The 24,812-nt window shown below is 42.0% G+C and overlaps 4 protein-coding genes across 5 annotated transcripts; 2 read left to right on the forward strand and 2 right to left on the reverse strand.

The window, feature by feature from the left end:
• Positions 1-657: 657 nt before the first annotated feature.
• On the reverse strand, positions 658-5,902 carry pde12 (phosphodiesterase 12). The gene is made up of 9 exons (XM_023424167.2): positions 5,661-5,902; positions 4,736-5,315; positions 3,666-4,093; positions 3,428-3,533; positions 2,998-3,142; positions 2,174-2,252; positions 1,927-2,049; positions 1,610-1,815; positions 658-1,368 (listed from the first exon to the last, which is right to left on the reverse strand). Exons 2-9 carry the CDS (start codon positions 5,302-5,304, stop codon positions 1,249-1,251), a joined length of 1,776 nt encoding a protein of 591 aa, XP_023279935.1. The 5' UTR covers positions 5,305-5,315; positions 5,661-5,902; the 3' UTR covers positions 658-1,248.
• Positions 5,903-6,294: 392 nt separating this feature from the next.
• On the reverse strand, positions 6,295-13,336 carry atp6ap1la (ATPase H+ transporting accessory protein 1 like a). The gene is made up of 7 exons (XM_023424193.2): positions 13,208-13,336; positions 9,491-9,572; positions 9,023-9,091; positions 8,493-8,647; positions 8,233-8,283; positions 7,072-7,309; positions 6,295-6,762 (listed from the first exon to the last, which is right to left on the reverse strand). Exons 1-7 carry the CDS (start codon positions 13,312-13,314, stop codon positions 6,505-6,507), a joined length of 960 nt encoding a protein of 319 aa, XP_023279961.1. The 5' UTR covers positions 13,315-13,336; the 3' UTR covers positions 6,295-6,504.
• Positions 13,337-14,686: 1,350 nt separating this feature from the next.
• Positions 14,687-16,940, forward strand: rps23 (ribosomal protein S23). Its single transcript, XM_023424170.2, has 4 exons — positions 14,687-14,760; positions 15,747-15,906; positions 16,084-16,204; positions 16,752-16,940. Exons 1-4 carry the CDS (start codon positions 14,757-14,759, stop codon positions 16,896-16,898), a joined length of 432 nt encoding a protein of 143 aa, XP_023279938.1. The 5' UTR covers positions 14,687-14,756; the 3' UTR covers positions 16,899-16,940.
• Positions 16,941-17,636: 696 nt separating this feature from the next.
• On the forward strand, positions 17,637-24,541 carry asb14a (ankyrin repeat and SOCS box containing 14a). 2 transcript variants are annotated; one of them, XM_023424264.2, is made up of 13 exons: positions 17,638-17,946; positions 18,402-18,566; positions 19,526-19,578; positions 20,212-20,346; positions 20,433-20,591; positions 20,814-21,059; positions 21,653-21,824; positions 22,436-22,541; positions 22,716-22,895; positions 23,247-23,375; positions 23,472-23,600; positions 23,706-23,859; positions 23,965-24,541. In XM_023424264.2, the coding sequence occupies exons 2-13, from the start codon at positions 18,427-18,429 to the stop codon at positions 24,138-24,140; spliced, it is 1,779 nt and encodes a 592-aa protein (XP_023280032.1). In that variant the 5' UTR covers positions 17,638-17,946; positions 18,402-18,426; the 3' UTR covers positions 24,141-24,541. The 2 variants fall into 2 exon arrangements, with proteins under 2 accessions (XP_087034878.1, XP_023280032.1); XM_087178752.1 differs by lacking the exon at positions 23,965-24,541 and having other exon boundaries at positions 17,637-17,946; positions 23,701-23,859.
• Positions 24,542-24,812: the final 271 nt, after the last annotated feature.

Raw genomic sequence — 24,812 nt, forward strand, 5'->3', positions numbered from 1 at the left:
CTGCGCCCCCAACATACGACACAGTGGTACGTTCCTAACACGCCGGTCCCGCCTCCTCGTCACTTCTGACCAGTCAGAGAAAAACAGCGTGGCGACGAGAGGAGGATCCAAGTGCCTCCATTCACAGCATTTACATACTGAATGAAATAAATCACATTAGCCTGGAAGTAAAGTGAGGATGCTTAAAAAATATTGCCAAGAATCTAAACCTCTATTGTACACTGTATGTAAAACATTTGAATTAAAAAAAAAAGAAGTTATTTTAAAACTATCACATAATTCAGAGCTACTTAAATCTAATGACTTTGAAAAAGTTTGACCTAATTTCTAATAATTAGGATTTAATTTTCACAATTTTGACTTGCATTGTATTATTGTTTTTGTAATTTATAACTTTACATCTGTTTTTTCCTCCCTGACAGGAATGGATTTCCATAGGATTATGGGATTATAAAATATGATTATGAGTGAATATTAATTCTCTGGAGAGACATATTTTAAATTGACCTAAATAAACATGGTGATCAGAAATTATAGCATCTTACCTAACAGTTACTACACCAGGGAGAAAGCCCCCTCCTCCTCTGCTGCCTTTAATGTAGGTGAACATATCAGAATTGAAAACAAAGTACAAAAGAAGGAGATGACGACTCTCAGTCACGCATGGATGTTTCTGTAGACTCCAACTTTATTAAAAATGTTACAGGACCACTGAGCAACTTGTTTGACCACAATAATAATAATAATGAATGCTTATTTCTTAACATTTATTTATTTACCATGACATTGGTTACTGAAGCCAAAAGGTTTCCATGTGGTCTAAAATGTTTGAAAATGTTAAATGGCTGTTTAAGACGGTGTGAAGAACCAGCAGGAGCCACATTACTTCAACTGGTGATATGAGCTCAGACTGACAATAATTATCAAACCATGCAAACAAGCAATCTGTAATTCATTACTTTTTTAAAGTAACAAACAGAACACTGAATATCAGTGATGAAAAAATATTGTTGTACATTAAGGACTGTAGATAACATGACATGAACTTAATCACAACATTTTAGTCGTACTTCTGTCTCACTGTGTTGTCCATGTGTCCGTTGAGTTTCACTGATCTCCAGTAAACCTGGAGGAACACGTTTCCATGCCAGAACTTCTTTCAAGTATAAAGAAATCTAAAGTCAGAATGTAGTTGTGAAAGTTCTCCAACTTCTTTTGTCCAGGTGGTTGGAGGTCGGAGGTCGGAGGTCAGGGGCTCCAGCGCAGGTCACAGACCAGGGCGATGTGGTCGGAGGGGTGGGCCACGCTGGGCAGAGCCTCGTAGGTGGTGACCTCCTGGTGGCTGGGCAGAGGAATCACCTGCTCCACCTCCACACACAAACACAAACACAAACACACACACACGTTAGCTTTCTGTCAGGCTGGTTTATCATATAACGATGAGGAGATTGTAACTTTCCTAAAAAAAAAAAGCTTTTTTAAATAATTGCACCCGACTGAAGAATCAGTGCCACTAACTGTTTATCTTAATGAACTCCTAATATTCACGTAACACCAGTGGATGTCAATAAAAATTTGAAAAACATCTGTCTGCTGTCAGTATTAGTACCTGCATGCTGTCGGGCTGAATGAAGATGTAGTCCAGGCAGCCATGAAATCCTCCCACGTAGTTAGTGTAGGCCGGCTGGCTGCAGGCGCTCAGCAGTGGGGGGAAGGTAGAGGGCAGCTCCATACTGCAGGACTCCTCTGGCCCGGAGCTGCTCCAGTCTGCATGCTGCTGAGGAACCACAGCCTCACTGACCAGCTGGAACACACCTGAGGCAGGAGGAGGAGATAAACAAGGAGCACTCGCATCGCTAGAATGATAAGACGCATCATGACAATATTGTTTCTATTGGCCGAGCACGCCTTCAGGTGTGGAGTTACCTGAACTAGGGGAGGAGTTGAAGTCGCCACAAAAGATCAGAGGAGCTCCAGGTGCGACCTCACTGATCACATGACTCAGGTGTTGCAGAGCCACGCCCATCTGGACCAAGCGAACATTCCCTCCTTCAAAAGGAAATGAAGTCAGTTTTTAGACACTGTTCTTGTGTAAATTAAGGTTACAGATCATCACTCTGCTTCCTCACATCAGTGAATAAGGTGTGTTCACACAGAGGAATGAGTATTTTACCTTTCGGGTGCCAGTACAGGTGAGTGTTGGCCACACAGACCTTCCTGTCTGGTTTATTCAGGTCCTCCAGAATACTGACCTGCAGAAAAATGAGTGATTCGTCAAGGTGACTAAAGCTGAGGGTTCACAACACGGGGGCAACAAGTATTTTCATAAATCAATCAAACTGTTGGTTTGAAATGCTTTTGGAAATATTTTGCTCAGTTGTTTTGCCGGTTTAAACCACGAGACTGTCGATGTTGCATGTTTTAACCCAGGAACCACAAACTGCCCATTAGTTATTAAAAAAAGAAAAATCACCAAATTTTACATTATTTTTAAAGTATAATTTTAAGTGCTTGAATATGTTTTCTGTAAATTTGTATTTCCCCACATTTTTGTTTTTGACATTACAAAATCCTATTCTGGTGGGCGAAACTGAAATCCCTGAGTTCAACTAAAATCACAAAATTTTAAAAACACTTGGTGCAGAAAATACTTTCATCAGCTTTGAAAAACCTGTGTGATCAATTTTCATGTCATGAAACCTCCCAAATTCCCAGATACATTACAGAGAACATGACAACAGCATCTTCAATGGTATCTATGACTCTGATTGCGTGTTTAGTGAGAATGAAGATCTTCTTGTACAGACTCAAACCTTGCTCGAGATACACAGTCCGACAGCAGCGGTAATGTAAAGTATGTGATTTGTACTTTAAACAGCTCTGATATTTGGGTGTCTGTAGAGTGAATGTTCAAGATATTTACATTTAGCTAGAGGCACAAAACCACAAGGACCACAAGACAAGTCTTCCACAATATTCTCAGAAGAACTGCGGTACCTGCAGCGCAGTGGATCTCTGCAGTATCTTGTCCTTGAGGGCGCTGTTAGCAGAGACCCTCTCCAGCAGCTCAGAGTGGATGGGGTCAGAGGTCAACGCCTCGCTCAGCACGATGTCATGACGGCTCAGCAGCCGGAACTTTGACCTACAAACACAACATGATGTTGATTTTAAATGACCTGATTTAATACCAATTTAAAATCATGACCGGATGGTGAGCAAAAGCTAAAATAAGTGACTGACAACAATGACGTAACAAATCCCACCACAAGGGAAATACACTTAGGCTCCAAAGTTTCCCATTTAAAGAAAAGATCTAAACATCATCAGTGAACTGAGCCTGAGGGCAGGAAGGTCCAGTCAGCTGTTCAGTGCTGTTAAAAATGTTCATTTTAAAGTGACAGCAGCATTTTACGCCTGCAGACCTGACCTGCGGTAGAAAGTGGTCAGTCCTTCATGCTGCTTCTCTTTGACCCTGAAAACTCCGTCCAGACCGAAGGCATCCAGAGCTGGAGTCAGACTGTCCACAAACACCCCTGAAGAGTCCAGAGAACACGATAAGATAAGTTTAGCATTTGTTTGATGAATCACTTAAGAAAGTTAACTGATTATTGAAATTGTTGTAGATTCATTTTCTATCAGTTATCTTTTGTTTCAGCACTCATTACCTTTGTCGACCTCCTGCAGGCAGATAATGTCAGCGTTGTATCCGGCCAGCTCCTTCTTGATCAGGTTCTGTCTGTAGTCCAGCTGCAGGGCGTAGGGGGCGCAGTACGGGTAAAGCACCGTCTTGGACAGTTCTGTCTGGGCGTAGACATCAGCGAGGATGTTGTACGACACCACCCTCACAGCCGGCCACTCCGCCTCTTTGATAGTGTACGCGTGCCGGTTGTCAAACGTGCACACGCCTGGTCCGGCCTCCACGACTCCCACAGAGACCAGCTCCTTGGTCAGGCCGCTGCGACTTCCATCTTTGGGCGTGCAGCAGAGTTTGAGCCTGTAGCCGATGTCCTGATTGGACGGGACATGGACTCTCCCACATCCTACTTGAGTCCAACCTGGATCCTGACCTGGAACTTCCTCTGCAGCTTCAGGCCTTGGAGAGGAAGAACAGGAAAGAGAAAAATTAGGAAAAAAGTGCTTAAAGCCTGACTAAGTGAGTTTAAAAATCCCTATAATGGCGTATCAGCTGACAAAACAGGTCACGTGAACAGATATTTTGATAAGGACGCCAGAAGTTATTCAACTAATCTTGAATAACTTCAATAACTTGAACAAAAACATGTACTGACCAGGACATTTTACAGTGTGAACATAAACTTCTCATTGCTTTCTTGTGGAGACCTCAAATGTATCTTTGGCATTTATGTACTTCTTTCCATGTAACAGAGTTTTAAACAGTTTTTTACACTCTCATTGTTAATAGAGTCCAGATTTGACAAATCTAACTATAGTGGTGATCCTGACCTGGTCTGGTCTAGACACGGGAAACACAGTTAAAGGGGTTTAACCAAAAGCCTTTCACAACAAAGACTGGATCAAAATACTGGTTGCTCAGTATTACCATTTAAATTTCTCTTCATTTTCCCTTTCCACTTCTACCACCACTGCAGACACTCTGATATAAGGGGGCAGTAAGCTTCACACAGGCAGGATTTATTGCAGAGCTTTTATATTGTACTGCATTAAACTACACGAACTCTGCGTCGTTTACACTGTCGGTAACACCTGCCTTTACCTTGTGTTTGGGGCTGTCTCTTTGTACCAAATGAGCTCGCAGTCTTGAAGGCTCCCGAACTCCACCTCCAGTTTGGGACAGACGGGGAACCCGGCCAGCAGGGACACCGGCAGCTCTGCTGTGGTGAAGGTGGGCACGTTTCTATGCACCGAGAATTTCACGTCTCCCACCTGCAGCACGGCTCCGTCCCGCCACGCCTCGGAGTTCAGCACCGTGCCGGGCACCTCGTCCCCGTCGTAGTACAGCTTCACGGCGGCGGGCTCCGGGGCCTCACACGGCTGCTGCCCCCTGTGCTTCTTCGACTTCTTCGCCTTCCCTTGACCCTTGGCGGCGTTGTTGGAGATCCGGGTCAGGACCTTACCCAGCGGCTCGTCCTGGTCCCGCAGCATGTGCTTGTGACTGCCCTCCAGAGAGAAGGAGATGGTGAGTTTGGGGTCCCCGGGGAGACACCTTACCACAGCCGGCTCCATCCTGCCGAGCAGGGGACAGGCTCGGGTCAGAGTTCTTGGTGAGGAGACGAGCAGGCGGCGGGGGAGCAGCGTGAGAGCAGCGGTGAGGTGGTTCAACATGAAGGCCCCGGCTGCAGGTGGAGACGAAATATTGTTTATTAATACTGAGTATTTTTAATTCTCTGAAGAATTACAGACCTAATGTGAACCAGGGGTTTCAGAGTCCCTTGCCATATATACAATCAGGTAAACAATCAAGGAGCAGCAGATTCTGATCTCATGACAAGGTTGATTCAGTCGGTTACATCCAGGTGTTCATACCTAAGTACATTACAGTAAGTAAATTAGGCCTTCTGCAGTCCAGTGTAGCTTTAATGTTAACTCTCAGTTGACTGTCACACAGATAATCACATCACCAATCAATACATTGATTACTAAATCTAAAATGAACAGTTAACGGCAGACAGAGAGCTCACCTGGTGGCGGAACTGTCCCTAAAGCTACACAGGTTAGCCAGATGCTAACAGGGAGAGAAAACCATGGAAACCGCGAGTTTAATTTAACTTCCGGCGGTTTGGTTAAAAGCTAAACAACACACCGGCTTCAGAAATAAAACCTCAGCTTTAAACAACGTGGCGTATTTGATGTTTATAAAAGTTTGCGCATGAGCTGTCAGCACTTTCCCGAGGTCAGCATGAGCAGCAGCTTCTTTGGCTTCTTTTTCTTCTTCTTGATGTTGTAAGGTGGTTGTCAAATAGCGAAATGGTGCATTACCGCCACCAACTGGTGTGGAGTGTGAACTGTCGTATTGAATAAATCAAAAAATGAATGAATAAATCAGTGAATAAACAATAAAATCAATAAAATTGCAACAATAATAATAATAATAATAATGCATAAAATAAGTTATAATGATAATTGAAATAAATAAATGGTATCATGTCGTGCCCCGCCTTGTGTCTTAGCTTACTGGTTCAGCTGTCTCTATGGAAGTTTGTAGCTACAAATATTAAAAAAATATATATTTTGACCAAACGTAAATTTCACTTTTTATTTGTGTGACATGATGACAAGCCAGAGTGGCAAACTGCTAGTCACCTACAAAAGATGCATTTTTTTAATTAATATTTTTTATTCAATTTATTATAAAGACAAATACAGAAATTCACTAACAGGCAAATTACAAAACACTATAAATATATGTTTAAAAAAAATCAAATCCTGAGCCGAAGTACCATCACAGCTGTGTCATCATCAAATCATCCATGCCTCCCTGGGAAGTATATGTGTTAACAGTCTTTACTTATATTCCTGGTTACACTACAGAATATTTTTCTCTACGACACTTTCCATACAACAATGTTCAGGCTGTTCGGGGGTTTGGGGGAAATACATGTCGCCCTTGTGTTCGTCATCATGCTCAATGTGTTTCAGGTGGATGACCATGTGCAGGGCGTAGGCCAAGACCAGCAGCAGGATGAGGGAAGTGATGAGGCCCATCAGGATGGCCGGAGTCAAGAAGGTGGTGCAGTCGCTCGGAGGAGAAAACTTACCAGAGGTGACATTGAACGCCTGAATCTGAGCAGAGGGCAGAGACATTTTTAAAGTAATTAAGATGATAAGATTTATAAGGTGATGGTTCAAAGTCATTCATTCTTACACGAATGAAAGAAATCCTTTCTGGAGTCAAGGAGCAAAGGGAAAGCATAAAAATCTGAAACTATCCAAGCAATATACAGTGCTCTAAGTGCTAAGGAAAAAAAGTGGTTACAATTGCTAATTCACCTCAATGATGATGAAAGTTTTTCCAGACATGAAATGATGAAATTATATATGACCTTTTAAATCCGAGTCAGTCCTTGTGTCAGCTGGGTAACAGACAGGTACCTGGAAGTCGGTGAAGGTGACGGCCCAGCGGCGGGCGTGGTCGGTGCTGGGCAGCAGCAGGGCGCTGTAGCGCTGCAGGTTGCTGACGTGGAGGCAGTGGTAGGAGGAGGAGGCTGGAGCGTACACCTCACTGGCATTGAACACGGCCTCTTCAGTCGTGTTGTACAGCAGAGAGACGCTGTCCACCGAGAACCACCACTGACCCGACGACTCGTACAAAGTGTTGGACAGCTGCAGTCTGACACCAGGGGGGCGAGAGGAGGCAGCCAGTCATTTTCAACTATCCTGCAGCCATTTTGTTCAGGACGGCTGTGGGCTTTTTCTCCTTAAAGGCACCCTGTGGAGTTTCTGACCTCCAGCAGCGCTCTGGAGTTTCACATTATTCCAACAGATCAACATGTGGCAGTGACACACCAACAAACACAACACTGCACCAAACAAAAGCAAGCGTGAAGAAGACTGCTACCTCCCCGGAAATGTATGTAGCAGACAAATCGGCAAACGAAGTAATCAAAAAAGAGATTGTTGAAATAATATTATACCGACAAAAGGAAGGAAAAGAAAGGAGGAAATAAATGAAGAGTGGCAACAGAACTGGGATAATGCAAGATGCAGATAAAGTAGGGAAGGTAAGAGACAGGGGAACAGGCAGGAAGAAGAAGTAAGAATAAGTAAACTTGGAACTGGACACATCAACCATTTTCCATTAGAGGAAACCATCAAACAGGTAATTGTGATCAGGGCGATGAATGACAGACAGTGGAGCATTATAGTGATCACACAGTTACAGAAAACAGGGGGAACACAGGCCAGTGGAATAAACTGAGTGGAGAAAGTTTAAAACAGATATTTGTTTTGTTTTTTAAGAGCAGCTGCACTAATCACAAGGCCAGAAATAAATAGACTTTGAGGAAGACTAAAAGAGAGGAAAATCATTTTGAAAGTGTTTAATGAGGAAGGAAGTGCACTCAGCGATCTTGTTAGACCTCAAGGAACTCATAATTGATTACAAGAAAACTCCACAGGGCACCTTTGAAATTAAATGTTCAGAAAAAAAAGTTTAAATAGATCCACAACCGCCCATTTAATCACATCTTTGGTTTGTTTAACATTTATATTTGGTATATTTTATATGACTGGCAGACAGGTGGTATGACTAACCTGATGGAGAGGCCTGTCAGATCCTCCACATCTCCAAACCTCATGACCAGCCTTCACAAGACAGACAGACAGACAGGCAGACAGACAGGTGGTCAAACTTGTTTTCGTCACCCTGTGGACTCAACGTAAAGACCTGCTGTTGGACTTGAATGTCCACATGCTTCCTTGGAGACAGAGAATCTCTTTGGTCTTATTTTACTGGATATCCTCCAGCGGTCTTGTTATAATGAATTGCACCATAATCTGACAGGAGTACGTACGTGGCCTTGTCCCGGCGGCAGACGGACTGACTGGTGTCGACAGGTTTCTGAGGAGAAAACGCTCGCTCTGTCAGGTCCAGCTGCTTCTGCTTCTCGTAGCGCAGAGACAGTTTCCTGGCCTGGAACATGACGCACGGCTCCCCGTTGGACAACACCTGGTGAAGTAGATACAAGGTGCTTAAACTTTACTTAAGTATTTTCATTATATGTGACTTTATTCTTTTACTCCACTACGTCTCAGAGGTCAATACTGTACATTTGTCTGACAGCTTTTATTACCTATTACTATTTTTCATATCCTCCCTATGCAGTTGAACCCATGTATCTCCAACCTTTTTCTAATAAGCTGAAGTTGAGATCTTCCTTTATAGGCTGAGACAAGTCTCCTACTTCTTAAGGTAAATTAACTGTTTAAACCTGAGGTTATCATCTTCATTTATAAGCAGGTCATTGATGTGTGATGTGAAAGGTGTTTTTTCTCTCTCTAATGTGTTACAGATAGCTGGTTAATCCTCTGGAGGTTACGCCACCTTGAGGGGAGGGAAGGGAACTGCAGCTCCTGGCATCTGAAGCAACTTCCTCCGGGACACATCTGGAGACTGGAGAGGAGGATGGAGACAGTGAGAAAGAAAGAAACTTTGCTGCTTCATCTGTAAATGTGATGAATTCAACAGCTCATATATTGTGTGTGTTTTATTTTAAAGCATTTTATTATATGTAATAATTAAACATGAATATTGATGAGAAACTCCTGACTGATTATCCAATATTTTACTGATTGATAGCTTTTGTTTTCTTATATATTTTATTTGTATATGAACATTAACACCTGTATCACTGATGCAACGTAACCCTAACCCTCACACCCTCATCCTCTTTTCTTTTCTTCCTCCCCTTTCATTCCTGTGTCTCAGCTGATGAAAATCCCCAAATCGTCCAGCAGTGAAGCTAAAAGCTCTGTGACAATACTTGCCCTTGAATAGAAGACTTTAGTTTACCTGCAGCATTTGTCTGAACGGTCGGTCTGCAGGCACCAAACTGTCCTCCATCTGCATCCCTGTCTCTGGAGAGACGGCAGCACTGTGGACACAAATAACACAAGAATCAAGAAAATAAAAACTGATAATAAATAATGTTCGTCACCATTCCTTTTGCCCATTTGTCATCATGTTCATTTATTTGATTATCTTCTTTATTTTGCTTTAATTCTTTAATGATTTTTCAATATTTCCAGACAGTCACATATTTGATAAATGATCATATCATGTTGTAATAAGATATTACAAAAATATGAGGTTGTTTTCCCCTCTCCCCTCATTTTTAGCTTCTTTTCCTTGCCTCTTTTTATTTTACAGTTGTACAGTTCTCCTTTAGTTAATGGCTTTGTTTTATTCATTATTAGTCTCTATTTTACTTTGTATTTTTATTTTCATCTGTTGTAAAAAAAAAAAAAATGCAGGTATTAGTAGTATTCAAAAAATACTTATTATTGCACAATCAAAATCTCATTCTGACTCATTATTATTAACATGTTGACACAGCTAAGAACTACTGATACTTACAAATAAATGAAAATAATAGAAAGTGATAAAGAAAAGATTATCTGACATAATGAAAATATGTTAAATTACCATAATGAAAAAAAAACTATGAAGGTTAGAAATAGAGGACATGATTGTGTCAGGTTCTGCGTACCCAGAATGCACCTGGGCTGTCCACTGACCCAGCCATTCACCCTGTGGATTAGTATTTAAGGTAACAGACAGTCTGGCGCAGAGATGTTCTACTGCTGAGAGGACCCACTCTGACCCAGATTACACACAGAGAAAATGAAATAAGTGTAGGAGAAAAATAACAATAGACTAAGATTTCACATTGGAATCAGCTTAACAGCAAACAGCAGCTCTGATCACGTTTTACAGAAACATGCAGCACATTCAGGTTTTATATAAAGAATCCTGAGCCTGCGCCAATCAGAGGGTCGAACGAGGCGACGACAAGGACAGAGGTTTAATACATCCTGCAGAACTGTCTGCGGTTAAAGCCCCTGACAACTTGCAAATTCAAGTGTTTTATATTACATCAGCTCTTAAAAATTTAATAAGAAACCATAAACGTTGAAGAAAATATATATATATCCTTTACTGTTTATTTAAAAGTTTAACACTCAAAGCTAATCTGCTTGTTTGTGTTTGGTTTGATCAGTTTTGATCAACAGTGGCCCGGCAACATTAAATGTGATTAAATTCTTGCAGGTCAACTCCGGATTTTGTTGTCTATGAGCTCCAGAACAAAATCCACAAAGAGGACTAAAAGATCATCGAGCGGGTCAATGGACAGGCAGAGAGAGAGGAAACACCATCTTTGAGCAAGGTTGACCCTCTACACAACCACCTGCTGTCCCACCTGTTAACAACTAAACCATCATCATGATAATTGAGCAACTCCATCTGCTGAGGAAGGCCAGCAGATGTGGTTGAAAGCTTCTGCGACAACAACTGAGTTGTACCTGGTGCATGGTCGTATGTGACCTCACTTTTTTTTTTTCTGAGCCACTTCAAACAAATGAGAAACGATACAGAAATAATCCAAACAGTTTTAACTTTGGCACAGAGTCGTGTGTTTGTGTTCGACCCTTCAACTGTGCAGTTAGAAGTTTTCAGACTGGACGGCAATCTGTAAAACACACAGAGGTTGTAATTATTTCATGATGTCTTTTTATGTCTTACTATTCCACTAATCTGCTGGTGGTGGCAACGCGCCCAGAAATGAAGCCCCTATTCATGTCTACATCTGTTTTGGAGTATATCATTAAAAGATTAGTTTATATAGGTTAGACCTCACTACAGTCAAGACGAAACGGACATCTAATTCTAAAAGTCTAACGTTAAAGCTTCCAAACTACCTCACATCTCTTCTTGCACTTAAATCCAGTATCCTCAGAAACGACCAAACCCTCCACATCCCTCGTGTTCGCACTAATATTGGCAGAACTGGTTTCAGGTTCTTGGGACCATTTAAATGGGACAAACTGCAAACTGCCCTTGAACTAGACTCTTACATTTGCCTTGGATATTTTAAATCTTTATTATCTGATGTATTTAAGACTATTGTAAATGTTTGTGTTAATTCTTTGTTTCTTGGTTTCTTGTATTGTGTAGTTCTGTGGTTTTTGTTGTTGATTGTCTCTTGTGACTGCTTCTGGTTTTCAGGTCTCTCGCTTGGAAAATAGATTTTAATCTCAATGGGACTGCCGGATTAAATAAAAAATACATACTGTATGTCAATGGGATGTCAGCCATTACACGCCATTGTTTAACAGACAAAATCTGAAAGATTAGACAAAAACAATAGGCAGTAGGGAGGAGCAGTGTAAAATGTCCGACCATGAACAATCTGATTTATATGAGCCCAGTGCATCTCACCTCTGTCAAAGGATTATCAGGGTGAAATACCTCTGAGTGCATGTAGAATAAAACGTGTTGCACATACTGAATGCATTATTATCGCTTAGAATAACAGGCACTGAGTTGCCAAATCCACCCGGACTCACTGACTCTCTGCAGCCCTACAAAAAAAGCTTTAGCCCTTCTTGTGTGCTGGGTCAGAGCAGAGGACTGTGGATTGTGGGATTGCACTGATTGCATAATCATACAATCATTAGAGCGCGCACACACACACACACACACACACACACACACACACTTCTCATGAAGGATGGGGTGGCTCTCGGCCAAAAGGAGATTTTGTAGCGTCTCCCTCTTTAACCATGAGAAGTTGCACACTGTAAAAAATCAAACGCCACCAACAGCTGCAACATCAATCAGACACAGAGCAGCATCATCGTCTCATTGGAGTTTCGTTTCGCTTTCGTCGGACAAGAACATTGATACTGAAAGATTCTGCAAAACCTCAGAGTACGTTTCATGACTATATTTTTTGTTTCTGTCCAGTTCCATCGCTTTCAACAAGATCTGCACATGCTAACTATTTAAGGTTGGTGTAGGACGTCTGAATCTCCTGCATGAGATTCAGACGTCCTACGCCTCCCTCCACCACCTTAACCCTCCACACCCATATTTTCTGCCCCTCTACATGAGGAAACACAATTTCCCGCATTGACATTGAACGTTGGCAGTGGAAAGAAATCGTGAGGTGCAGAATCATCAATAATGGACATGACTGGGAATACTGGAACACTGGCTTATGTCCATCTGATTAAGTTCAATTCACTCTCCTTTCAGCTCTTGGCAGTGACAAGCCCACAGCAGCTCTACCGAGCTTTTTACCCTGATTTAGCTCCTAGTTTTGGCTTATTGTTGCTGCATGTACTGCATGGTTCAGTCTCAGCGCTCTGTGATATAAAACAGAAAAAGAGAAAAATCTTCACAGTGGAGGAGGAACAAGCAAATGTTTGGATTTTTTTGCTTGAAAAATTAGTCAAACATCAGAATATCAGAATAGTTACCAGTTCATTTTCCTGAATATCAACTAATCGACTAATCGTTCCAGCTCTAGTTGAGTTTTCAGCTTGTTCCACTGCCCCCAAATAATAAAAAACTCCACAGTCAGTGGAAACACATCGCTAATCTCTGAGCTGAATGTGTCAAGAGTCAAAGATTAGAGAGTCAGGAGAGGTCAAAAACAACACAGACAACAATCAGCAAGGTAAAACTGTCTCCTCTCAGCCTCTGCCCCTGCATCTCCGCACCTACCTGTCAGCAGGTTGTTGGTCGAGGCAGGTAGAGGACTGCAGATGTAGAAGGAGGAGAGAGAGGAGGAGGATGCAGCAGCAGCAGCAGCGTTTCCACGGTGAAGCCATCGCTGTGGTGACCACAGAGTGATGCCAGCACACACTCTGTCCCACTCTCCCCCTCGTAATCTACTTTAATCAGCCCCACCGTCTCTAAGCCCCCTTGACAGACTCAAGATGCATCCAATCATAGAGAGACATGGACAGGCAGGGTGGAAAGAGACCCGCCCACTGGTCACAGACATTTGCTGTTACCACATTTTCTCATTTTAAGGTCAGCTCAGTCAAAATTCATTTCATTTCAGCAGATTAGAGATGATGATTAGACTCACGGAGCATTTCAGTATTTCAGATATATTTGGTAAATTTCTCCAACATTTACCAGTAGTACAGAATAATGAAAGTGTTCATCTATATACAGTAAATATATATATAGATATAGTACTACTTTACAATAAGACCACCCTCATAAAGAATTTATTAATGGGTCATAACTAGTTTATTAATTAGCATGCTAACACTGTATAAATCATTTATAAGCTGTTATAACACATTAGATAAAAAGGCCAACAGTGAGCTGTGAACATCTGAAGCCTCATACCTCATTAGTTACTGAGTTTTCTTTGTTTTCTCCATCATCCAGCATTTTTACCTGTGTGCCTCATCACATGTTGGTTAAGTTACAAGCAATTAAGTCAGAATCTTAATGGTCAAAACTTTCATTTGGCATGAAACTGAACTCGATGAACAACAGGCCACAGAAACCCATCATCAAGTACATACAGTTGCAGCAGCAGTTAGTTCTAATACGACATATGAGGCTGCTCTTAGTGACCTTTATTGAATTAAGTGTACTGGGGTTAGAGACAAACCACAGAAACTGGGGAGTACATTCATTCAGCTCATCATGCAGGGACGTCTGCTCATGTACTGATGATCTTTCTTTAGAAACTAAGTTTAATGAGTTGAATGAACTCTCAGAAGTTCACTCATTCAGCTCATTAAAGTTTTCAAGTCAGAAGAGTATGTGTTTATAAGCTTTGACGTGGTCTGAAAATAAAAGCTACACATTATATCGAACTCCTAAAACTAATAAAACTTAAATATTTACATTAATTCAATGAGAAAAGATTAGTTCATTCCACATAAATTATACGAACTATGTAATTCTGACACTTCAGACTTCACACTGCAATTTTATACACATAGCCTTACTTTTTTATTTATTTATATATTACAACATAAGTATTTTTATTTTTGTCAATTATATTTTATGATTTTTTTTTTTTATCTCTATCTTTTAATTTTACTTTTGTATTCTACGTCCTATCATCCTTTGTTTGCCGAGGGAATTAGGGGAATTGATGTTTTTATCGAAAATCTATTAGAATAAGTGTGATCATTTCAGTCAGGCATGTTGTGTAGCCACGCCCGGCCGGGGTCCTCAGACTCGACATCACCGCGGTGCACCCTGGATCCTTCCTTTCGATCCCAGGCTCGCTTGTGAAAACATGGGTACGTCTCAAACTTCAACAAAAATACTGCATTACTCTGCTTATTCTACCGAGACTTCATATCGGTGCTGTACATGAATATCTTATGAATTTCTTTCGATGTGTTTGTGCCGGTAAAAACCCGGTGTGAGTTTGAAAACTGGTCGTTTTTACGGCTCTTGCTTCGCCACAACGTGGAGCGGCCATAACACGTCCGAGAGGCAGGCGGCGAGTTAGCACGGTTAGCTTAGCATTCAATACCTTCTTATTACTTTTTAAAACTGCTGTCGTTCGTATTATGGTATCTAACTAAACAACTGGGCAGCCAAACCCCATAATTCCTCATATTATCTGTATAAATATTCAGATTGTGAATGTTAATGAGCGTAGTTAGCCTCATGTTAGCGGTTAGTAACAATTAGCTGCGTTTCATAGAAGCTGCAGGCTTTTGAGAAAATTCCGCATTAAAACGCGCAGATGACATTTATGTGAGTCTATAAGGTCATGTTTGTTCAGTATTGATGAACACTAAGTAACAATGATTTATCTGGGCTGTAAAAGTTGAATTAAGTCCAACTCTGAACCAAACTGGACTCTGACAGACTGTCACCGTGTCCAAACGGTCTTTCTCCAGTTAATGCCGTTTAGTATTATTTTGTTTAACCATTTTTTTCATTTTATAATTGGTGTGAAAATAGGACAGTCTCTAGCCTTGTCAGTGATGACAGTGTAGCTGGTCATGTTGCAGTAGTAAGAAAACATTTCATTGTGGATATACTTCTAAGACAGTGCAACATGTTAAATGTCCTCTGGGTCTCTGTTACTGGAGTGAAATACACTCCTTGATGTAGAAAATGTATTTTGCAGAAAGCTGCTTTTTGGAAGTGTAAACCTTTTTATCTGAATCTTTGCATCTTAAAGAGAGTATCCAAGAAAGGGGAGATGTCAGTCTCTGTTCTCGGCTCTGATTTAATTGCTGGTGGTGTTTCGTTCTTTTTTTTTCTCCAGGAAAGTGCCGTGGTCTGCGTACAGCCAGGAAGCTCCGTAATCACCGCCGTGAGCAGAAATGGCATGATAAGCAGTACAAGAAGGCCCATCTGGGCACTGCCCTTAAGGCTAACCCCTTTGGAGGAGCCTCTCACGCCAAGGGCATCGTGCTTGAGAAAGTGTGAGTACTGTATGACCTGCTGAAGTGTAGACAACTGAAGGTGAAGTGATGGAACAACTTGTAGGGTTTATTTACAGGACAGATCTTTGTGAAACTTTAATATCTGCCCCTGACATTTCAACTGTCTTGTAGTTCAGTTTAAGTTTGTTGAAGAGCTTGTGTGTTTTCCCTCTGCAGTGGTGTTGAGGCTAAGCAGCCCAACTCTGCCATCAGGAAATGTGTGAGAGTCCAGCTCATCAAGAACGGGAAGAAAATCACCGCCTTCGTCCCCAACGACGGTTGCCTCAACTTCATCGAGGTAAACGCCAAAGCTACATACACCTTTTTAGAAAAACAGCTGAACAAGCAGCCGTGGTGCAACCAGTGATGTTGTTGTGAAGACCTTGTAGCAGAAACATCACGCTACAATAAGTCGAACTAAGTGTCGTGGAACTTCAAACTAGTTCCTGATAAAATCATGTCAGATGTCTTATTTTTATTTTATGATGGTTATGTCCTTTTTAGATTCAAATCAGCCACAGAAAAAAACGATTGCTTTCTAAACAGAATTTCACAGCTTGCACAGACGTATAGGTGCAGCCAAGTGTCTGCAGGTCTTGAAATGTCAAGTTTCAGGAAACTTGATGTGCAGTTGAGTTTTTCCAGAATCTGTGTATTGAGACTGAAGACGCCTGTGATATTTTATTTGCTCTCAAAAAGTCCTAAATATGAATAATAGCTTTGACTTATACAAGACACACAAGGTTGTTAGTTCTGCTTGTTAGTTGACATTTGTCACAGATTTGCTCCCTACCTGTTCTCGTCCTCTAACCACCTCTCTCTTCTGTCTAACTCCCGTCCTGCAGGAGAACGATGAGGTGCTGGTGGCAGGATTTGGACGTAAAGGTCACGCCGTGGGTGATATTCCCGGAGTTCGTTTCAAGGTGGTCAAGGTGGCCAACGTGTCCCTGCTGGCTCTCTACAAAGGCAAGAAGGAGAGACCCAGGTCATAAACAGTTGAGGCAGAAAATAAAATAAACTTGTTTTCAATTACAGTCTGGTTGTTGCGTGTTCTCATTGATTCGTTTGCCGCACACAATTGTTCCTGGAAGATGTTCTGATTTCCTCTTTAAGGAAGAACAGGACCTTTTTATTTTCCTTTTCTTAAAGCATGAAATGTATGTAAATTCTTAAAGTCTGCAAATATGTTTTTGTTCAAGTAGGAAAAAGCACCCTGTCAACTGACATCTTATTCAGTACATTTGTAATCTATCAAGCCAGAGTTAAGGACTGTGTGTATCAACAGATTTCCAAAATTACATTAAACTAATGCAGGTGTTATTTGGGTTTGAACCTGCTGGAAAGTTTCCTGTATTTCCTGCAAGTCATTAAAAATTGCTTTTATTTAATGTACTAAATGGATAGTGTTTGTGTAGCACCGCAGGGTGCAGGCCTGGCGTTCAGTGTCATGCCGAGGGACACCGCTGTGTGTAGTCTGCTGTTTGTGGTGTATTTAAAGGTGATGGGACACACACACACACACACTGCACAGAGGTTTGTAGGTCAGGGGTGGGGGCAGTGGGTCAACGGGCCCAAAACAATTTTTGCCCCCAAACAACTTAAACTGCTCATGGTCCATCCTGCAGAGTCACACCCACTGTCTGCTGATCAGTTCACTGCATAAACTTAGCTGGGGGTGATAAATATAGTAACAGGTGTCAGATCCCCCGTGACACCGCAGCCAGAGCCCTGTAGCTACTCAGCTGAAACAAAGATCTGCAGCTCACATGAACCTCCACTTTCTCACTGCAGGATTATTACTGCTGTTTAATGACACTTCCAACCAGACGAGTTAATCTAGTGAGTAGATCAGGCAGCGACTGCTGTTTAAACAATGGAAGGGTATTTGTTGACGTAACCTACGAAGGCATACGGCTCTGGTTTCAGTCACAGGTCAGAGATCTCTCTACCTCCTGCCTTCACCAGCAACAACAACAACAACAGATCCTCTTTTAATCTTCAGAGACTTCACAACTGAGCAGAAGGACCCAAAACCACAAGGTAATAAAATCTAGTGACGTCTGTCGGCACAAAAACTCTGACATCACATGTTGAAATGTCCTGTTTGTTACTGTTTACCGCAGATATATATGGTTTATATGTTTTGTAGTGATTGTTAATTGCAACTACAGTTTGTATAAGATTAGCAAAGGTTGAGGAAAGTCAACATCGACTGCTGGTCTGATACAGAACGTGAGATCCAGCCTCGTGTTAGATCACTCTTTACTGCACTGCATGAATGTCACGCAGCTTCCTGGTGCTGAATGTTGGTGTCCACACACGTCGGTCTGGGTCTGTTTTACATGGTTCCTTAGTTCCAGTGAAGGGAAATCTTACTGCTGTGGCACACAATGATATTTTAACAATATTTCATCCACTTACTTAAACACTGATCTGCTGATCACACACAAGTTCAGTGAAATATTAAAATACAACCCTTCCTTCTCTTTGAACAGGGCCTGGGCCCTTTCTGTGGACAACATGGAGTTTCAACGATTGCGATTGGAGGAGGATGATGACGAAGACGATGCAGCCATTCAGTACATGATTGAACAGAGTCTGCTGGAGAGCAACAAGCAGAAGGAAACTCACAGAGACGCCACAACACGAGGCGGCAGGAGGTCAAAGGAACCAGGATTCAAACATTTCTCTCAGCTGCTCAGTTTGTCTTGTTTTAAAAGGACAAAGTTCTGCTCGTTCCTTTACTGTCCTCCGTCACATCGAGCCTCCAGATTTAATCTCATCAGAAGTATCTGCAGTATTTACTTCATCTTAATTGTTTATTGAAGCATATATTCTCCAAATTATTATGTGTAGATATGAGTTTCTACAAATTAACTGCCGTTTAAAGTCTCACATTAGGAAATGACAAAAAGCACCAAAAGATCAGATTAGGTCAAAAATATAAGTGAATATATTAATACATAATATTGTTAGTTAAATAATTAAAATTATGGTTTAAAAAGAAATATTAAGCTTTATACTTTTCCTTTAATCATTAGAAAAGAGAAAACCTTTTTTTGGTTTTACTTTGTTTTCACTAAATTTGTTCATCATCTTTTTGTTTTCCTCGTTTTCTTCCTATAATTAAAGGTGAATTATATGTTTTATTTTATCAACTGATTGGTAGCAAATAAAAAAAGAAAAAGCTTTTCACTGTTCCAGCAACTGTTTGGCTCTTAAAAGGAAATGTATTAAGTTTAACATTTCACCTTTTACACTCTGTGTTTTAAATGTTTAACCAACAGTGTCATTTATTCATGTCGGTTGTTTTTTCACTTCTTGTTTTAACTCTTTTGTCTTTTGTTTTGTCTGTTGTCAGTATCAGGCCTCTGTACTTGAAATCTTTTTCCCTTTGCATCATGGAAGAAACATATTTACACAAAATACATGTATTTGTAACATTAGTCGTACTGGATCCATAATTTAGGTCTTGACAAAGTTTAAAAGCTTAACTTTTCGCACCAAGATTATTCCCAACAGGTGGAAATCTTCGTCAGTTCAGGACCTTTCCAGCTTCACAGAGTTTTGTTATATTTTGTTTTGTTTTGTTTCACTTTGCTCTTTTTTCCCCTCACAGCTCTGAGCTCGACTGCACAGACAGCAGCCTGATCTTCACTGCTATAAGACAAGGTGAGGAAGAACAAAAGGCCTCTAACACGATCAATGCTTCTGTGGTGATTCATCTCATCCAAACGAATGATGATGTCGCTCTGTTACTGCCGGATGTGTAAATAACCGTTGACCATATTAAATGTTCTGTGAGTTTCTGCTGCCCCCATGTGGCCTGTTGCAGGTTTAATCATCACACTTATCTAACAGGTTTCATAGCTGATCTCTCACTGATTTGTGTGCACTGTCATCCACAAACATCTTTTTTAACTGGCAACAAAAGCAGGACAAGTGAGCAGACATTTACATCTGGTTCTTGAGTCTCCACTTTGACTGCATGACTGAGACTTTGATTTTCCAGCTGAAGTTAGAGAGAACAGAAGCAATACAGCGTGACCAGATAAGGGATGAGAATCAGGACGGTGCTACTCCAAACACTCCGCCCTGCAAACAGCTGATTTGTGTTTTTATTTGCTCAGATCAGAGTCGACGTGATGCTGACTTGTACTTCAGGGGTGGGGAATAATAGAACTGAGAGCAGAATAAAAAATGGAGTATAATCAAGTGACTCCACTCACTGTATAAGTTAAGATGTAGTGTTATTTTACTCTTGTTTCTTTAGCTGTTAAACTATCCCTCTGTCAATCCCTCCAGGGAATGAGAAGCTCTTGAAGGATCTGTGTGTCAAACACAAAGATAAGTTTCTGCAGACAGACAGCAGAGGTTGGATTCCTCTCCATGAAGCAGCAGCTCAGAGCAACCACGCCGTCCTGGAGCTCACATTCACAGGTTTGTATCTGCTTTACAATAACAAAATAACCCCTCATTGATCAAACAGACATGATGAACGATACGTCACGTATCGTGTTCTCCAGCTTCAGGCCCGGACTCTGTGGAGTGTCAGACCCTCCGTGGGCAGACTCCTCTCTTCCTGGCAGTAGAACACGGTCTGATAGAAAACGCCTCCTTCCTCCTCAAACATGGATCCCAGCCGGACAGTCAGGACCACGACCAGGACTCACCACTGCTTGTAGGTAGGCTGACCAACATTTCACTGCCTCAAAACCTCACAACTTCAAAACCTCAAATCTCCTGTGGCCAGGGAAGCAGTTTCCCTGTTGTTTCAAATGTACCAGTTTTCTAGTTTTTCTTTTAAACAAAGAACATCACAAAATACACTAACCATCCCTAACATATAGTAGCTCAGTCATCAGCTCTAGATCATGTATCACCTGTCTGACTCCGTCCCTCTGCAGCGATCCGCTCAGACCGTGCTGACCTGGCGGAGCTGCTGCTCCTGCAGGGCTCCATGGTGAACCAGGAGGTCTGCCACGGACGCTGTCCCCTCCACGAGGCCTCGCGTCTGGGCAACGCGTCACTGGTGAACCTGCTGCTGAAGGCCGGAGCCCGGACCGACCCGCGCAGCCACTACGGCCTCACGCCTCTGGCCCTGGCAGCTCAGAGTGGACACCTGGAGGTGGTGCAGACTCTGCTGGAGAGAGGTGAGAGAGCAGGGGTGTTTCTACAGTATTACCCTCTGCAGATTGTTTACTAAACTGGAAGATTAGAGTTTGGGTTGATAATAGTTAAGGTTAGTGTCTGTTGAAAAGATCAGTCAGAGGTTCTTCAGCTGAAAAAGAAATGAGCCGAGCAAATATCACATTTATATGAAAGTGATTATTGGGCTTCCAAATTAATGGTAGAGCAATACAGATAATTAGAAATGCCAATTAAAAATTGCATTTAGTTTTCATTAATGGAAACCCAATCTTCATGATCCAGGAATAGTGTCTGGCCTTTACTGCCTCTTTTTGATTGATGTTCAGTTCTAGCATCTTTTAAAGAAAACATTGACTGTAAATAAAAACACAGATCATTTCAACAATACATCAAATCATCCAGAGGAGTGTGCAGCCCTGAGCAGCACCTACAGTCCTCAGCTGCTTCAGACTGTTCTGGGCAGAATGGCAAAAAGCAGGTGGGACAGGAAGTAGCATTAGTAGGGTTGTAAACATAAACTGCAAACATCGTTAAATGTCGATGAACTCGACATGATGTTGAATGTTTGTACACAGCACTGACGTCTGCTCTGCAGGTGCAGACGTCCTGTCCGAGGCGCAGGATGAGGCGTCCATCCTGTACGAGGCGTCTGCATCCGGGGATCCGGGTGTCATCAGTCTGCTGCTGGAGTACGGCGCCGACGCCAACATCGCCAAACGCTCAGGACACATGCCGATCCACCGCGTCGCACACAGAGGACACCTGCAGTAAACATATTCTTTTCAATCAAACTTTATTTGTATTGCACCTTTACAACAGATTAGAGCAGATCACAATCTGAGGATGAGACAGTACAAATGTAAATAGTTAAACAATTAAGAGACTGATGCACAAAAACATGGTTGAAAAAGTGAAAATAAAACCAATAAAAAAATATCTTTCAAATAATAATTTAGTAATAAATAAATGAAATTACATGAAACCAGAGGGAATAAAAAGTTTTGAAACATTAAAACAATAAATAAGATGATGAAGTAAAATAAATAATGGCAGTAGAGGAAATGAATGAGATGAAGTCCAGAGACTAGTAGGAAAGTACCAGAACCTAAAAGGTTCTGCACCAGCTGTTTACCAGGTAGGGATTGTCTAATTAAAGGTGCTGTTCAGTTGCATTATGGGAACTGTAGGATCCACTGTGTTCTTGGAGTGTGCCACCTTTATGGATCAATGGAGTACATTGTTAATAATAGTATTTGAGTGAATGTTTTCTGTAATCCTGTCACCCACATTTAACTTACCAAGTACGTCCAACATCACGTGTGTGTGTGTGTGTGTGTGTGTGTGTGTGTGTGTGTGTGTGTGTGTGTGTGTTCTTCAGAGCTTTAAACCTGCTGATTCCAGTAACTTCAATAAGAGATGTAAACGACACTGGGATGAGTCCTCTACACTCTGCTGCTGCAGGAGGACACACACACTGCATCAAGGTGTGTGTGTGTGTGCGTGTGCGTGTGCGTGTGTGTGTGTGTGTGTGTGTGTGTTACAGTAACAACATGTCATCGTGACTCAAAGCAGGCTTGAACTTCTCTCTCTAGATCTCTTTTTTCATTCTCTACACAGTTCTTTCTGACATTTCAATGAGACTCCCTGACTCCCATCAGGCCTTGCTGAATGCTGGTTATGACCCCAACTATATGCTCCACCCCTGGGTTCGGCGTAGCTATGACGACGAGAGGAAGTCGGCTCTCTTCTTTGCTGTCTCCAATAACGACGTGCCGTCAGCCACGCTGCTGCTGGAGGCTGGAGCCATGGCCAACCAAGACCCAGTCAAATGTCTGCAGGTACCTGTGTGTGTGTGTGTGTGTGTGTGTTACATGACTAAAAGCAGGCTCTCTCAGCACACAGAGCTGAACCAGAAGATCTAGCTGTATAACATTCTCTATAAACGGTCACTTCCTTGACGTAAGTGTCTCTGGCTGAACGGGAGTTGTGTGCTGGAACAGTTTTGAACAGCAGCCAGGTGCAGGTACCGGTGTGTGTGTGTGTGTGTGTGTGTGTGTGTGTGTGTGTGTGTGCAGCCAGGTGCAGGGACTGTGCAGCTTCCTGAGGTCTTCTTGCCAGGTTTTGTTCCAAAACTCAAAAAACACCTGCAGCAGAGAGCCTGTTGCTGATCCACTGTCTGTGTCTTAAAGGTCGCACTGCGTCTGGGCAACTATGAGTTGATCGACCTGCTGCTGAGGTTTGGAGCCAACGTCAACTATTACTGCAGAGTGAACACAACACACTTCCCCTCAGCGCTGCAGTACGCTCTCAAAGACGAGGTGAACTGCTGGTTTGGTTATTATTGCTAAAAGCATTCTGGGGTTACAAACCTACTTATATTTAATCTGGTGTGTGTGTGTGTGTGTGTGTGTTAGCTGGTTCTAAGGATGCTGTGTAACTATGGTTACGACGTGGCGCGCTGCTTCGACTGTCCCTACGGCAACAACTCCCATGTCCCTGGAGACTACGAGGGATGGACGAACAGTGTCATCAAAGACACTATGGTAATTTATTTTTATCAGGGAGGGGGGGTCACACTGTGGGGGCAGCTGGGGGCAAAAACTCACTGCCTTGTGTCAACTTGACTCTGTACCTGTGTGTCAGTGCAGTTCTGTGAGGTGATCACCGTGTCCTGGCTGAAGCACCTCTCCGGTCACGTGGTTCGCGTCCTGCTGGACTACGTGGATCATGTGACCCTCTGCTCTAAGCTGAAGGCGGCCGTGATGGAGCAGCGACAGTGGCCCGACATCTGTAGGCTGCAAGGTGAATTCAAACTTTATTGACCCCTGCCCCTGATGACAAAAACACAGAACAAAACCAGTGATCTTCATGAACTGTCCTTCTTCTACGTTTCCTCCTCCTCTTCAGAAAACACTCGCTGTCTGCAGCATCTCTGCCGGCTGAGGATCCGTCGCTGTCTCGGTCGCCTTCGTATCCGTTCGCCCACCTTCATGAGCTTCCTGCCGTTGCCGGGGCGACTGAAGGACTACATCCTGTACCGGGAGTACGACCTGTACGGGCGGCAGAGCAGCACGCCCGGCTGACGCAGGGGAGAGGAGACGAAACTCACAGAAAGTAGATCCGATTGAACACTTATAAATATCTGCAAATACTCCACAACCACACTCTGAAGTCACTGTTTCACTTTCTGAACTCATTTTCCACATCATACACCTATTTAACAGTAAGAGCCAAAAAAAGGGTTTTTATTTTATTTTATTTTTATTGTTTTTTTTTCTATCTTTCCCTCTCTGAAGAACAGTGTATTCTTATTATTCTTATTTTGTATGGTTTTCTATATTTTGATGAAGCATAAAACAAACAGTGTCTGAAAGTAAAATACAGATCAGAAGATAAAACCAACTGTGAATCAAACACTTAGTCTATTTTAATACAAGGTTAGAAAAACAAAAAGTAAAAATAAAATAATTCCAACAACATATAATCGTCTCAAATCTGTTTCAGATCATTCTGTCAGCTTTTTAATTAGTATTTGTATTTCATTATTAATTTTGACAACACAAATGTGCACCAAAGTTCAGATGAGGTCTGTAGGATTTATTGTTTTGGGACAATGAATGCTGGCAACTCATCTATACTGAACAAAAATATAAATGCAACACTTTCTTTATTACTCCTATTTTCATGAGTTGAAATAAAAGATCTAAGACAGGAAAGGAGATGTACATGTTGCACTGCATGAGGCAAATGGTCAC

This window comes from Seriola lalandi, unplaced genomic scaffold, assembly GCF_002814215.2.
Source record: "Seriola lalandi dorsalis isolate HSWRI2012SDOR001 ecotype SW California unplaced genomic scaffold, Sedor1 jcf7180002054722, whole genome shotgun sequence".
NCBI lineage: Eukaryota > Metazoa > Chordata > Actinopteri > Carangiformes > Carangidae > Seriola > Seriola lalandi.